Genomic DNA, 15,916 nt, shown 5'->3' on the forward strand with positions numbered 1-15,916 from the left:
TCAAAGTGATTTTCAGCTGGACCCAGCTGCCCAGTCCTCTGGAAAAGATTCTCATCTAGGAATTCCATCGAGGCTCTAGTAGGCTGATGCCTAGATTATTTAAATGCCCCACAACTTCTTGTATTTCAATTCTCTATATTCTATAGAGACCTTCTACCTTTCAACATGTAATTTCCCACCTGATTCTTGGGGCAAGAAAATATACTTGGGTACAACTTCTTCTGATCATTCCACTGATTGCTTGTTGTTGTCTGGCTATCATTTCAGACTCTTTTGGAAGTTCCTCTGCTAAGGGTTCCTGTAACAACATACAGGGTCCTACATTTCTGGGGTCTGAGGTTTTCCTTGTAAAATCTGTGTATCCATAAACTCTACCTTAAGGAAACAATGCAAAACCTAAATGTTTTCTAGTTATCTTCATAATGATCCAGTACTGTTTTTCAGCTTCAAGGAATTGTGTGCACATATTCTAAATAGAAATCAGGACATATAGTATGCAAGGAAACCTACAACTGTCTTGTGAATCTAAATCTACAATGATGTCTTGAATTAGTAGGATCATGGACTGTGAAATGTAATTAGCTACATTATGTTTTTCAGTGGCTGTAATATTAACTTTGAGCCCATACTGAGTTGATTTATGAATTTTTGAGGTGAATTTGTGCTGCACATTCATTAAGAAATTGAAATTGTTACTTGTGTTTTGTTTGCAATAAACAGTTTCTTATATTTTTTAACAGTGAAGCAAATTGCACTAATTAAGGTTTGGTTATAATACCCATAGTAGTTGGTACAAGTGCATAGCTAAAACACTCAACTAATAATAACTTATGTTTTCCTTTGATTATAGCACAGTTTCTTTCTTTGCGTTACAGGTTTTAGCTCATCTTTTGGATATGGTGTTCTACAGTGATGAAAAGGAGAAGGTTATCCCACTGCTAGTTAATATTATGCATTATGTTGTTCCCTACCTCCGCAATCACAGGTAGTATAACTTTTTAGACTATCTGTTGAGATTTAGACATTAGTTATTTACTTATTTTCTAACATGAATGTAGTCATGCCAATATTTTCACTCTGGGATCTGATTTGTTTTGCAGTGACTGCCATTAGTCAATTGTTAATTTTAATAAACATCAAAGTCTTGAAATAGCAGACCTACTTTCAAAGAAAAATCACATAGTACCTTCTTGAATCTGGTACATGAATATGCCTTACAGCAGATCTTAGAGAAGCGTCTTCCTGTGCAATCTTAAAGATTAAGCTAAAGGATATATGTTCTAATCTGATAAAGACGTCTAGAAACAGGTGCCTTACCTTAGAATTATCCCTAGTTGTCCTACTGGATCTGGACATTTTTCTGATCAGTACCTCTGCACGCTGGTAGGTGGTGTCATTCGGCTCTACATGGTGTCATCGTCTGTGCCAGAAGTGATGTGCGCAATACCTGCATAGGCACCATCCCAGCGTGCTGGCGTAAGTTCTTTTCTTTCAGCACCAGTCAGCGCAGATCCTGAGAGAACTTACTCAGTAATTTTTTGACAGACCTTTTTTGACTTTTTGTCAAAGTTTTTAGAGATTTTTCTGCTGGTGTGGCAGTGATGTCCACTGACAGATGTCGCTGATGGACCCACAACTTGTTTGCCTCTGGTGCCCTGAGTGCGCCACAATAGAAGACCTGCATCCACTGCCGTGCCATACACACCAAGGACTTGAGGGAGTGGTTCCTCAAGATTCTTGCCACTCGATGTGCGGCGCAGTGACTGTCTTGATCCAGGTTGAGAGGATGTCCTGGGATCGGTCGCGGAGTCATCGATCTTTGTTGCAGTCGAATTTGTCTGGGTGTTTGGGTAAGTCCCTGAAGAAAAAAAAAAGAGTAAGAAGTTGAAGAGGTCTTCAAATTCGCCCCATTCGTCGAAGTCTTCCCACGAGACGAGGAGCGTTATCATTCAAGGTCTGGCTGCGCCATTGATCCTGCACCTGGGCCAACTCCATGCCTCCCCGAGTTTCCGGGAGACAGAGCGACCCCTGCCCAACTCTCAAAGTTTATGAGGTCATGCACCTCATATTTGGGTGGCCTGTCCCCACTGGTGCGCCGTCCTGCCCCGTAGGTTCAGGAGTGGCCCCTAGTGATTCTCCGCCGGTGGGTTTGCCCCCGGTGCCAGTCAGGCCCTTGGATTCATGGACGGATCCTGACCCTGCCAGTCATACCACTTCGATATTCCCGGACTCCAGTCCTGATGTTAACTCTACTGATTCTCATCACTGATTCCGACAATGAGCCAGTGGGCCATGTCCGACGCCAAATTGAGCCTTGCCCTCCAGAATAAAGCCTGAGCCCTATTCTAATGGACTAGGACTTGGGGAAGATTGGAAGGGGCTACTGGATCCTGAGAAATTCCAGCATCTTGACCCCAACATAGACTGATGTGAGGACTTGGCGGACGCCAGTGGACTGGACACCTCCCCAGATACTGGTATAGTCTCTCCTCCTACCGAGGCAATAGAGGAGGGAGCTTCTTTTGCTATGGTGGTGAGAAGGAGAACCGAGGTACTGGAGCTTAGCCTGCACTCAGTGGAAGTCAAGACTAATGTCTTGACACAGGTACTTCAGCAGGGAGAGACCCTCTCAGAACGGCTTCTACCTTTTAATGAAGCTGTTATCGACATCCTGGTTGGACTGGACACCTTAGGCAAGAAAAGGTTTTCTTCCACTGCGGTCAGTGAACAATGCATGCCTTTTGGGCTGTTTCTCCCATGCACTGTGGGATTCGGTTGCACAGATGCTGCCCATGGTCCCGGAGGAGGACCCCTGCTGTCGGTGGTCCCTTCTGTTGGACTTCCTGACCATGAATAACACTCTGGACCCTAGACTATATACAGAGGGACTCTAGACCCTCAATATTAACCAGCGCGCTCGGCAATTTTTTCAGATCGCGCCTGCACTGTTTTTTAACCATTGACACCAAGAGTCAACCATTAAAATTTCTTCTGACGCTTGGTAGTCAATTTTAATATCTCTTCACTTCATCACCATTCTCTGCACTGCAAACACTCACCACAAAAAAATAGTCTCATGCTTCACAGATCCTAGGAGATCCGACCAACTGATCCAACTAAAACATCCGCGAGATCCTCCTTCACAGTGAGGGAGTTGTAGCCCTTGGTTGCACTATGTTTTGCAACCAAGAGGAGATCCCAGATGGACAAGCATGCCACCTCGGTGGGTGATGGGATTCCGTCCTCTTAAATAGGACTCACTCCATGTGAATATATGAGTACTTGCTTATATCGATTCGTGCTTTTCACCTCTTCTTTGGAGAGGGTGTTAGACCTGTGGACATTTGTGTTTACTAAGATCTCCTTCACTCTCTGGAAATTCACTATCAACGTGCTGAAGTGACACCTGACTCCTTCTCAAAAGCCGGGCCGAAGACGGCTGAAATGCCAGAAACCGGTCCCCGGAAGCTTGTTTCCTTCCCTTTTTTTTTTTTTTTTAATTTTTTTATTGAAATTTTTTTCCCCATTTTCTTTATAACATGAGCAGGGCACCATAATTACAATACAATAGAACACAGGATCATACATACATATTCAAATATTCATCTAGACAGGTTCTTGGTTTTTTAACAGTCAGTACCTAACTTCCATCGAATAAAAGGACCCCAAATTTGCATACCCAATTTCTTACCCTTTTTTCTCTTCCTAGCATAAATGGCTGTTTCCAGTTTTTGTATTGACAGTACTTTACCTAACCATTGATGGTATGATGGAGGGTTAGGATCAAGCCAAGCAGAAGCCACTAACAATCTCAGGATCGCCATTGCTACAAATATAAAGTTTCTACAACTCGACTGCCCGTCAACACTTATCCCCAATAACATAATAGCTGGTGTTAACTCTATTGTTGTTGACAGTGCATTCCGGAAAAAATTCACAATATCCTGTTTCGTCTTAACCAAATGGGGACAAACTGAGAAAATATGTATCAGATCAGCCTCTGTGCTGCCACATCTAAAACAAGTAATACCAGATGTGCCCCCCCCCCCGGGCAATCTTCGCGGGTATATAATATAGATGGTATAATATCTTATAGTGTTGGGCCTGAAGGGACGATGAACACAGCATTTTAATCCCCATTTCTAATGACTCACTAAAGATATCCCTGCCTATATCTAAATCAGTAGACCACTTATCTATCCATTTCTCTAAATCATCTTTCTTTAATTTTGTCATTTCTAAATAAAACCTCTTAATAGTGCAGTCAAAGCCACCTTCTATGAGGTCCATCACCATATTTCTTTCGAATCCCAATGTACCCCCTTGTTTATTTGATATGCAGCTTCTTATTTGAAGGTATTTAAAGAAATGTTTTGTATCTAAAGCATAACTATTTTGCAATTCCGTAAATTGTAATATACCATGACAGCCCAACATATCTCCAAACTTTCTTATCCCCCGCCTCTCCCATTCTTGAAAGACAGCTCCCGAAAAAACCTCACTAGGTAGGAAAGGGTTAGCTTTTAGTCTAGTATATGCATTATACTTCCCAATTCCCACCTTTTTAACAAACCCTTTCCATATATTTTATGCATCCATTACAGTCTTAAATCGTGTTCTTTTGAAGTAACTTTCCTCCGTAAATCTCAGAAATACATTTTCAGCATTTGTACCCAGAAACAAACCATAGATAGCGAGCGAACCAAACTTGTCCCAGCCCTCCACTTCAGCACCTCCAATCAAGCCCACCATACATTGCAATGCTGCTGCCCAATAATAAAGCTTTAAATCCGGTAGTGATCAACCTCCTCTTTCCCGCGGGAGCGATATGAATCTCAATGCCCTCCGCGTCTTGCCTTTTGCCCAAATAAAATGGTTAACCATTTGTTCACAAATTTTAAACCACTTATTGTCAACTAAGAGTGGAATTGCTCTAAAAACATACAAACATTTCGGCAAGACCAGCATTTTGATAATGTTGACTCGTCCTACTAGTGACAAGTGAAGATTCTCATATCGATCCAGATCTTTCTTTACTTTGTCTATTATTGGGACAATGTTTTTTTCCACCAAGGCGTCAAGATCAGCTGAGATATTGATGCCTAAATACATCCCTGCCTGAACCACTCAGTTATCATCACAGAGAGTCATGGAGTTTTTGATAATCTGAGTCTTTGAAGTATTCAGGGCATAACCCGAAACTTGCCCAAATCTGTGAGCCTCTGCCTCTACCAGCTCAGGCCCCTCCGTGGGGTTTGGTGTTATCACTGCCACATCATCAGCGTAAGCAAGTATCTTACAGGGGCCCAATAATGTATTTAACGGGGTGATATCTGCACATTACTCTATCCTGCGGATTAGTGGATCCATGTACATGGCAAATAGCAGCGGGGAGCATGGGCACCCCTGCCGTGTGCCTCTCTTAATCTGAAATTGTCCCGCAATGCCCCCGTTTACTCTTAAAGCCGCAACCGGATCCCTATACAGAGTCTGTAGAGCTTTCACGAAACCCCCCTTAATCCCAGCTCTTATTAGAGTGTGCCACAGATAGTCCCAGGAGACCCGATCAAACGCCTTCTCAGCATCTAACAACATTACGGCCATCGGATCTCCTGTGACCTCGGTGGCATCAAACATAGTTATAACTTTCCGGGTGTGGTGTGTCGTCCCTCTTCCGGGAATAAAACCGTGCTGGTTGCTACTGACTAGGGCACCTATTACTCCTGCTAATCTCGTTGCGAGGGCTTTTGAATATATTTTTGTGTCATTGTTCATCAACGTGATTGGTCTGTAGGACCTTGGCTCAATCGCCGGCTTCCCTTTTTTTAATATTAGGACAATATCTGCACCCCCCCAAGATTTTGGGATAGACTCCCCCGTCTGAGCAGCTTGAATCGTTCTACTTAAGTCCTGCCCTAGACTCCCCCAGAAAGTTTTATTAAACTCTAAAGGGAGCTGATCCGGACCAGCGGCCTTTCCTGAAGGGAGATTGCCCATAGCTTCTTTGATTTCAGTATAATCCAGCAGATTCTCTAGTCCTTCTGCGTCTTCAAAAGAAACCCTCTCGACCGGAATATTCTGAAGATATTCCCTTATCTGTACAGCATTACTGGGATATTGATCATCATATAGTGTCTGATAAAATTTCCTAAAGACTTCCCTAATTTCCTCAGAGTCTGAGTTTAGCCTTCCATTTTCATCCCTAATCTCCCTGACAGTCCCGGCTGCCGCTATCTGCCTAGTGCGCATGGCGAGAACATGCCCAACTTTTTAGCTAAACTCGTAGCATCTCTCCCTTCTAATAGTATAATACTGAGCTCCCTTGTTTGCCAAGTCATCCTCAGCTTCGCTTTTTGCTTTCATCTATTCTATAATTGATTGTTCTATCGGTTCACCCATTATTACGCACTTATGGAGCTGTTCCTCCGCCTTTGAGACGGCCCTCTCTATGCCACTATCCCTAAGTCGTTCTAATTTCCGTTTATATGCGCTAAAGCTGCATGTCTCTCCACGAGCACCGGCCTTAAAGGCGTCCCATATAACTCCCACCGGAGCACTCCCTCTGTTGTTCTCGAAAAACTCACTAATCCATTTGGACATATGCTGTATATAATTATTGTCCAGGAGAAGCCCTCTTTCAAAGGTCCAAACCCTACTTAATCTAGTTCTCCCTTCTAGCTTCATTGTTAATATTAGGGGGTTGTGGTCACTGAAGATTCGTGGGAGCCTATCAATTTCTACTCTAGTCATTAAGTCATTAGATATCAAGAAATAATCTAATCGGACACATATACGATGTGGTGCGGAATAATATGTAAAGCCTGTTTGATCTGATCTAATTCTACCCCAGACGTCCTGCAGAATGTTATTCTCTAAGAGATCAACCAATGCTTTATGTACTCTTTTCTTCCTTCCTTTATAGCTTCTAGTCAATCCTAACCCCAGCCCCTCCGCTCCGTTAATATTTAAATCACCTCCTATAATAACCTGAGGAGGCCAACCCGCTAACTCGGCATCTAAAAACTGCAGAATTTCTGGATCATCCTGGGTTGAGCCATAGACTGCCACCAAAGTTGTCCATACTCCCTCTATTAAGATCTCAGCCATAGCCCATCTACCCCATTGATCTTCTAGTTTTTTCCGGTTACCACATTTTTGCTTCTTGAAAGAATAGCCACCCCTCTGTTTTTCGTCCCTTACTTAGACCTTGCTATTAAATGGAACCCCAACTGATTAAGACAAAACTCCTGGGTACTCATTATATGTGTTTCTTGCAGGAATACGTAGTCTACATTCATCTGCCGCAATCGAACTGCTATCTTTTGTCTTTTTTGAGCGTCGTTTAATCCACATACATTCCACATTACGAATCTAAGAGACATATCTAGTTTTTAAGGGACTACCGACTGACTGCTCACTACTAATTACCAATCTTCCAAGCTTGTTCTTCACTACTTCTATTCAAAGACTCCCATTTTAGTACTTTCAATCCATTCAACTCGATACCCATACTTGTTCTTCCATTCTAGATCAAGTTCTTCATAATCCTGACAAATTCCAATGCCCATGTGCCCTGCCCCTGCTCCTCCCCTCCCCCACCCCAGACAACCCTCCCACAGATACCCACCCCCCCTACAGGCAGATAGGTCCTAAAAAACAGTGTTGGATTAAGCCCTGATCTCTTGACTGGGTGAGAGTATTCTGCTTAATTCAGAAACTCTGTCCACCACCACCCCCTGTTGTTTAATTATTTTGTCCACCATAAGCGTGGAAGGGTATACTCAGACGCGAGTCCCTTGCTCATTGCACCATCAGGATTCAAGCAAGCCGGGCCGAAGACGGCTGAAATGCCAGAAACCGGTCCCCGGAAGCTTGTTTCCTTCCCAGTGAAAGAATTGGCTTGGTAGTTTGGTTTGCCCTGTTCCCATGATGCACTGGGCCAGGGACAGACTAATTTGCATATAGCCAGGTTCTGAGCTGGGATGGTGCAGTGAGCTAAAAACGGTGTTGGATTAAGCCCTGATCTCTTGACTGGGTGAGAGTATTCTGCTTAATTCAGAAACTCTGTCCATCACCACCCCCTGTTGTTTAATTATTTTGTCCACCATAAGCGTGGAAGGGTATACTCAGACGTGAGTCCCTTGCTCATTGCACCATCAGGATTCAAGCAAGCCGGGCCGAAGACGGCTGAAATGCCAGAAACCGGTCCCCGGAAGCTTGTTTCCTTCCCAGTGAAAGAATTGGCTTGGTAGTTTGGTTTGCCCTGTTCCCATGATGCACTGGGCCAGGGACAGACTAATTTGCATATAGCCAGGTTCTGAGCTGGGATGGTGCAGTGAGCTAAAAAACGGTGTTGGATTAAGCCCTGATCTCTTGACTGAGTGAGAGTATTCTGCTTAATTCAGAAACTCTGTCCATCACCACCCCCTGTTGTTTAATTATCCTTCTCAAATGCTCCCTTTCATCAGAGCTTTTCTGGACAGGGTGCATTTTGAGGTTTATCCTCCCAAAAGGCGAGTCCAGGATAGTTAGGCTATGATACAGAGTTTTAGCTTCTATCCTGGGTTTCGGTGAGACTGATTGAGGCTGCTAGGTCTCATGGCCTCCTGTATCCTGCTTGTGACACATGTCTGCTGGTATAGGCGGGCTCTGCAGTGCGACCAGATGTTCCAGTGGGCACACCATCAGGGAAATATTTCCGGCACATGGTCCAGATCTCGGCGCGAACGCAAAACCGTGATTTGGTCAGTGGCAGACCCCTCTCCCATCCCCAACCAGATCTTATAGTGGTGTTATATGCTTCACTCCTGGGATAGGGGGTCATCTGGGAGAGGTGGAGATCAGAGGCCTATGGTCTTGGTCGGATTCCAGACTTCACATCATACTACTGGAGCTCTGGGCCCCCTTCTGGCATGGAAAGCCTTTCTACTCTCCGTCAAGGAAAGGCTAGTGCAAGTGTTAATTGACAACACCACTGCCATGTGGTACTGCAACAAACGGGGCTGAGTGAGGTCGTGAACCCTTTGTCAAGAGGCCCTGCGCCGCCGGACCTGGTTGGAAAATTAGGGCATATCTCTGATTGGTTCAACACCTGGCAGGCTCTCTGAATGCCAGGGCAGACAAACTCAGCCGAAGATGCCTAGTGGATCTCGAATGGCATCTCCAACAAGAGGTGGTGCAGGGTCTCTTTCAGCAGTGGGGAGAGCCTTGGTTAGATCTGTTCACCAACCCTGAGGACTCTCAATATCAGCACTTTTACCACTGGAGTTTCCAAGGTGTCTCTTTCTTGGAGACTCTTTTCGTCTCGAGTGGAGCTCAGACCTCCTGTACACCTTTTAACCAATAACACTCCTGCCCAGAGTTCTCAAGAAGATCAGGAACAACCAGGCCCAAGTCATCCTTCTGGCTCTGCACTGGGCTCAGAGATCTGGGTATCCCGAGCTGTTGAGCATGGCCATCGATCCTCTGATCAGGCTCCTTCTTCGGGAGGTTCTTCTGTCACAGCAGCTGAGGGGAGTTCTCTACCCAAACCCATCAGTGCTCTGCCTTAATGCGTGGAGTTTGAGCTGTGACAGTTGACAGCTTTTGTCCTTCCGCCAAAGTCTGCAATGGTGTCTTGGCAGCTAGGCGTTCTTCCACCAAGACGGTATACATCTCCTGCTGGGGCAAGTTTGTGCCATGTTGTGCAGAAAAGCAAGTTGACCTTCTTTTTGCTCCTTTTCCTCAGGCCATTCTGTTTATTCTTTCTCTTGCCCAACATGAGTCTACTTTGGTCATCTTAAAGGACTATGTTTCTGCCATCTCAGGCTTTCTGTTGTTGCCAGATCAGCCATTCCTGTTTCCATCCCTGTTTGAAATGGCCCTTTTTGCAGAGTTATCCCCAAACTTTTTGCTTCTTCCTCCTTTGTTTTTCCTGACCCGTAGTTGTTGGCAATAGAACTCTGGGCACTTTACCACTGCTGATCAGTGCTAAAGTGCATATGCTCTCCGTATTAATTATTATTGTGATTGGTTATCCATGATTGGCATATATGTGTTACCAGGAAGTCCCTAGTAAAATGCACTGAGTGTGCCAGGGCTGGTGACTCAAATGCTACTAGTGGGCCTGCAGCACTGATTTTGCCACCCACAGGAGTAGCGCTAAAATGGTGTCTCAGGCTTGCCCCTGCAGAGCCTGTGTGCAGTCTCGTACTGCCATGTTGACATGGTAAGTGCATCCACTTGCCAGTCCCTAAAACTTCCCTTTTCTTCCCTTTTCTTCATATCAGACACCCCTATGATTGGCCCAAGGGCAGGGTGCATTGTAATTATACGGTAGGACATGCCCTGGGGTGTGTGGCATGTCCTAATAGTGAATTACAGCCATTTTTGTTTTTCACTATTGCAAGGCTACTTGTTCTCCATAGGCCAGAATGGGCAGTTAGATTATAACATGTTATAATCCCAACTGACTCAGGGAACATGGTAGAAATTCGAGTTTAGTATGCCTGAACTCAGAATGATAAAATACATCTTTTAGTGAAGTTGGTTTTAACATTCTCTGTTTCAAAATAACACTTTTAGAAAGTAGTTTGTTTCTTGCCTAAATAGCCAAGACTGCCTCTGCTAGGTTGTGTATTCCTTGTCTGGAGTTTGAGTGACAGGGCTGTGGGGTTCCAGGAGACAGAATGAGTCCGCCCAGTGGTGAATAGAGAGATCTGCATCTAGATGGGAGGGGGGAGTTGCACCTGGGACCTGAATAGGACTGTGCCTGCCCCCCACAGTGCTGGCTCCACCCCCTGTGGTCTGTCTGATGTCTCTGAACTGCACTGTGAAAGGAGAGAAGGAATCATGTCAACAAAGTGCTACAGGGCTGTTCTTTCCCTCCACAATGCTGGCTCCACCTCCTGTGGGGCATCTGATGTTTCTGCCCTGCACTGTGAAAGGAAAGAAGGAGTCATGTCAACAGAGTGCCCCAGAACTGGTTTGGACTGGGCAAAGGCCCCTCCGCCCTCAGAGGACAATGGATTTTGGGGTATAAATATTGGGACCCTGATCCCAATAAATTAGATCATCCTGGAATCTAGAAGGAACCTCTGCCAAGGAGAAAGCTGGAAGACTGAAGAGGAAGGGCGGTCCTGCTGTGTGTTTGTGGGCTGACCTGCAGTTGCTTTGCTACCAAGGAGAGGGGAAGGACTTTCTTGGTGCTTAGTCCCCTTGCTTGAAGAGATCGCCAAGGGCCTGAAGAGATCTGGCCTCCTGTTAAAAAGTCCCAGGAACAAAAGGACTTCATCCTCAGCTTCCCCCCCTGAACTCTGCTGAGAGAGTTCTGCCCTTCCTAGAGTGCAGAATTCGACTGAGGGGTCTCTGGACGTTGTGGCCTGCTGTTTGGGAAGCTGGACAAGGAGAAACTAAAACGATCTGCAAATTTTCACGCATCGCTTGCTTGCGCTGAGCATCCCCGACAGTGCAAGGAAATTCCAGCCACCGCGAAGATCAAGATCGTCGCAGCGCCTATTGCCACTGCAAGAGCCGACGCATCCTTCACTTGCGGAACGCATTGGCCCGGTGTGGGAAGATTCCTGTCGCTGCGAGTATCGTCGCAGAGCCTGTCATCGCTGGGTGAGATCGCCGCTTGCTTGCCGACCGCTGTGCTGGCTCCACCCCCTGTGGTCCGTCTGATGTCTCTGCACTGTGAAAGGAGAGAAGGAATCGTGTCAACAAAGTGCTCCAGGGCTGTTCTTTCCCTCCACAATGCTGGCTCCACCTCCTGTGGGGCATCTGATGTTTCTGCCCTGCACTGTGAAAGGAAAGAAGGAGTCATGTCAACAGAGTGCTCCAGAACTGGTTTGGACTGGGCAAAGGCCCCTCTGCCCTCAGAGGACAAAGGATTTTGGGGTATAAATATTGGGACCCTAATTCCAAGAAATTAGATCATCCTGGAATCTAGAAGGAACCTCTGCCAAGGAGAAAGCTGGAAGACTGAAGAGGAAGGACGGTCCTGCTGTGTTTTTGTTGGCTGACCTGCAGTTGCTTTGCTGCCAAGGAGAGGAAAAGGACTTTCTTGTGCTTAGTCCCCTTGCTTGAAGAGATCTCCAAGGGCCTGAAGAGAGCTGGCCTCCTGTTAAGAAGTCCGAGGGACAAAAGGACTTCATCCCCAGCTTCCCCCCTGAACTCTGCTGAGAGAGTTTTGCCCTTCCTAGAGTGCGGAATTCGACTGAGGGGTCTCTGGACGTTGTGGCCTGCTGTTTGGGAAGCTGGACAAGGAGAAACTAAAACGATATGCAAATGTTCACGCATCGCTCGCTTGCGCAGCGCATCCCCGACAGTGCGAGGAAATTCCCGCCACCACGAAGATCAAGATCGTCGCAGCGCCTGTTGCCATTGCAACAGCCGACGCATCCTTCACTTGCGGTACGCATTGGCCCGGTGCAGGAATATTCCTGTCGCTGCGAATATCGTAGCAGAGCCTGTCATCGCTGGGTGAGATCGCCGCACCGCTTGCTTGCGGACCGCATCACGTCGCTGCGAACATTGTCGCAGAGCCATCACAACGAGGGGACGCGAGAGGGGAAGATCAACGCTGCGCCCCACATCGCCGTCGCATCTGAGATCATCGCCGTCCCGAGGATCGTCTATCGGACCTTTGCAAGACGCTTCCTACGGAACCTGTGCACCGGAATCCATACAAGGTATCGCATCCCTCCCCATACAGTCTGGATTTGACACAACACGCCCGCTGCGTCCAGCATCGCCTCCCCGGGATCTCAGGAGTGACGCATCACTTGTTTTTCAACACTGCAGCTTCCATTTAACGTGAGGCAACTGTGGATTATTTTGACGCAAACCCTAGAACTCTTTTAAAATCATATTCTTGAACTGTGTATGTTGGATTTTTGTTGTTTTGGACTTGTGTAGTTTAGATAAAGATACTTTATTTTTCTAAACTGGTGTGGAGTCCATTTGTGGTGTTTTCACTGTGTTACTGTGAATGATGGTACAAATACTTTACAAATTGCCTTTGATAAGCCTGTCTGCTCATGCCAAGCTACCAAGGGGGTGAGCAGGGGTTATCTAAAGAGTGTATCCCCTTAACCTGACTAGAAGCAAGGGTCCCTGTTTGGACTTTGTTACCTACTTCTGCCAACTAGAGACCCCCAGATCTAACAGTCCCCAGTCCCCAGTCCCCTATTGCAGAAATGTCTCATATGCTTCCACCTTCACAGTTTATCATGCCTCAGTGGGAACTCAGTCTTGTACTTACATTTCTGATGACACTCCCTTTGAACCACTACATAACTGTCCTCTCAGGGTCATCACCTTCAAGAAAGCCTTCCTAGTGTCGATAACTTCTGCCTGGAGAGTCAGTGAGCTTAAGGCTTTGTTATCTAAGCCTCCATACCTAACCTTCTGTCATGACAATCTGGTTCTTCACACTAGAGCTTTCTTTCTCCCGAAAGTTGTCACTCCCTTTCAGGTAGGCCAGTCCATCACCCTGCCTACCTTTTATGCTGTGCCGTTTCCCTCTTAGGAAGAGGAGCAATGCCATTGACTGGACCCAAAAAGAATGTTGTTGTTCTAACTTGACTGCCAGCTCTACGTGGGTGATGTTGGATCCAAGAAGGGGGAAGGCTGTGCAGAAACAGATCATCGTGCTCTGCTTAAGAATTTGCTACGCACTGGCCAAGAAGCAACCCCTGAGTTTTTATGTGCTCATTCCAACAGAGCTAAGGCTGCGACCACTGCGTTAGCACATAGAGTTCTGGCCCTGGATATTTTCCAGGCAACAATGCTGGTTTATCTGCTCACGTTCAACAAGTACTACTGCCTGGACATTCAGGGCATTAACACTTTGCCCCTTCCGTGCTGCAGGACTTTCTAATGTGAATTTGTTCTGAAGACCCACCTACCGGGAGGTTTTGCTTGGGAGCCTATTCTAAGTTAAAGAGTCTGCAGCTAGAAGTCTGTATCAGATGAACAAGTTAGTTATCTTAGGTAACACTTTATCTGGTGTAGACTCTGTCTAGGTGCAGATTCCTTACTGATCCATCCATCATCACCGCTCTGCGAGCCTTCCACACCAGTGGTCAGTATTCTTCGTGGCTCCGCGAACCTGATGTGTTAAGTCACGAAAACCAATGGACGCCTGTGCACTGGGGTAGCGCCAAAAAGGCACAGCGCACATCACTTCTGTCGCAGACGACACCAGCGGCATCATGCGTAACTGAACACACCGCCTAACGGCACGCAGGGGTACTGCTCACAACCATTTTATATATCCAGTCTGACCCAGTGGATAATTCTAAGATAAGGAATCTTGGGCTAGATCGACTCTCTACCAGATAGGGTGTCCAAAGGTAAGTAACTTGCTCATCCAATTAATAGATGTTAGCTCCCTCATATTCTCTCTGTCAGTGTAGCAGTACAAAGCTTAGAAACAACCAACATTTTAGCATGTACTGTTTCAGTAAACTTACCTTACCAGCTTACTGAGAAAACGTAGTCTTGTTGGTAGACTAACCCAGGTTTACCCCTTGTGAATAGATTAGTCCCGCTTTCACACATGGATCTTTGTGACTGACTACCTTTACAGTCACCTAAGGGGTCTAGCTCATTGGGCGTCTTACTGCCTGATACCCAAGAACTTCCTAGCACTGCTGAACAGAGGATGGGGCAGGCCAGCACACTAGTCTAAGCATCTTGGAATGTGGCTTGCATAACTAACAAACTGGGTGAACAACAATGGGAAAAAATCTGGCAGGAATATGACTTAATCTCCCTTCAGGAAACCTGGGCAATGGATCCAATTTTTGTAAACAGTTACTGTTCTTTTAAAAATAGGGCAATTCCGTCGCTCTCGGGAGGTCTAAAGGGGGTCGCTTAACACTAATCCCAAATACGTCAGCCCTGAAACTAAAGAAGTTCTTCGAAAGGAGCCCTCTTTGTCACATTCTTACTCTCGAGTTGCCTAACCAAGGTTCTTGGCTTTTAATAAACTTCTACAATAATAACTTTGGGCCTAATATGCACCTGGCCGTAGATGAGGTAAACAGGGAACTGGAGGAGGTATTAAAGACAAACAATTATAGAAGAACCCATACACATCATCTGGTTGGGAGATTTTAATATCCATCCTTGTAAGTTTACCCTAGAGAGTGTAAGTGGCCTGGAGGACCTTATGGGTAATCTGATATATCACTTTTCTCATTCTATTCATGGTAACAGGTTTTAATAGGACCCTCTCTGCCAGGAACATGGTGATTGTGAATAAGCACTCCTCCTCCTCGGATTCCCTATTAAAAACGTTCTGGCTAAATGATCATGAAACAACTATAGATTGTATCCTGGTGTCAAATCCCCTTATAAATAGCTGTATCCGTGTTGATGCTCAATCTACGACCTTCAGTGACCAAGCTATTTTATCTGGCGAGTTACGGTCCACCCACAGAGAAGTGGTCACTCAATGGGAAATAGGTCCTCCAGTATTAGCAAGGAGGAATGGTTATCAATTAAGGTGGGACCAAATTGACGAACCTAAACTCCTCTTTGAAACGGTTAGTAACTCTCTTGACTGTTTGGATGTAAATATTTACCCCTACGTACTATAATTATTGAGTTTCAATGAACTATTAGAACAGATAAAAAGGTCGCTAACACGGGATAAGTAAGAAAAATCCCAAAGGGCTAAGGGCTGGTCTTACTCACCCTGTTCAAAGTCGAGAAAGGCCCTGGTAAAAGCACTAAGGACACAACCTAGAGATGCGATGCAAATTGCCCTACTGCGCAGCAGGTATACATTGGCAAGAAGATGTAGGGAGAGGACAATGAGGGAGGAGATCCGGGCCCGAGTAGAGCATGCCTCAGTAACAGGAAATAACAACGTTTTGGGAGATAATAAACGCGCCCTAGTTTAAGACTCAAAGTGATCCTACTATAG

The 15,916-nt window shown here is 45.7% G+C and overlaps 1 protein-coding gene across 2 annotated transcripts in view; it reads left to right on the forward strand.

The window, feature by feature from the left end:
* The window catches only part of DOP1A (DOP1 leucine zipper like protein A), a 1,079,867-nt gene that overhangs the window by 912,803 nt on the left and 151,148 nt on the right, over window positions 1-15,916 (forward strand). For both annotated transcript variants that reach the window (XM_086926553.1, XM_086926552.1), the window contains one exon: window positions 876-985. In XM_086926553.1, coding sequence (XP_086782679.1) covers window positions 876-985 — 110 coding nt within the window. The remainder of the gene's footprint in view (window positions 1-875; window positions 986-15,916) is intronic.

This window comes from Lissotriton vulgaris, chromosome 6 (assembly GCF_964263255.1).
Source record: "Lissotriton vulgaris chromosome 6, aLisVul1.2, whole genome shotgun sequence".
Lineage (NCBI taxonomy): Eukaryota > Metazoa > Chordata > Amphibia > Caudata > Salamandridae > Lissotriton > Lissotriton vulgaris.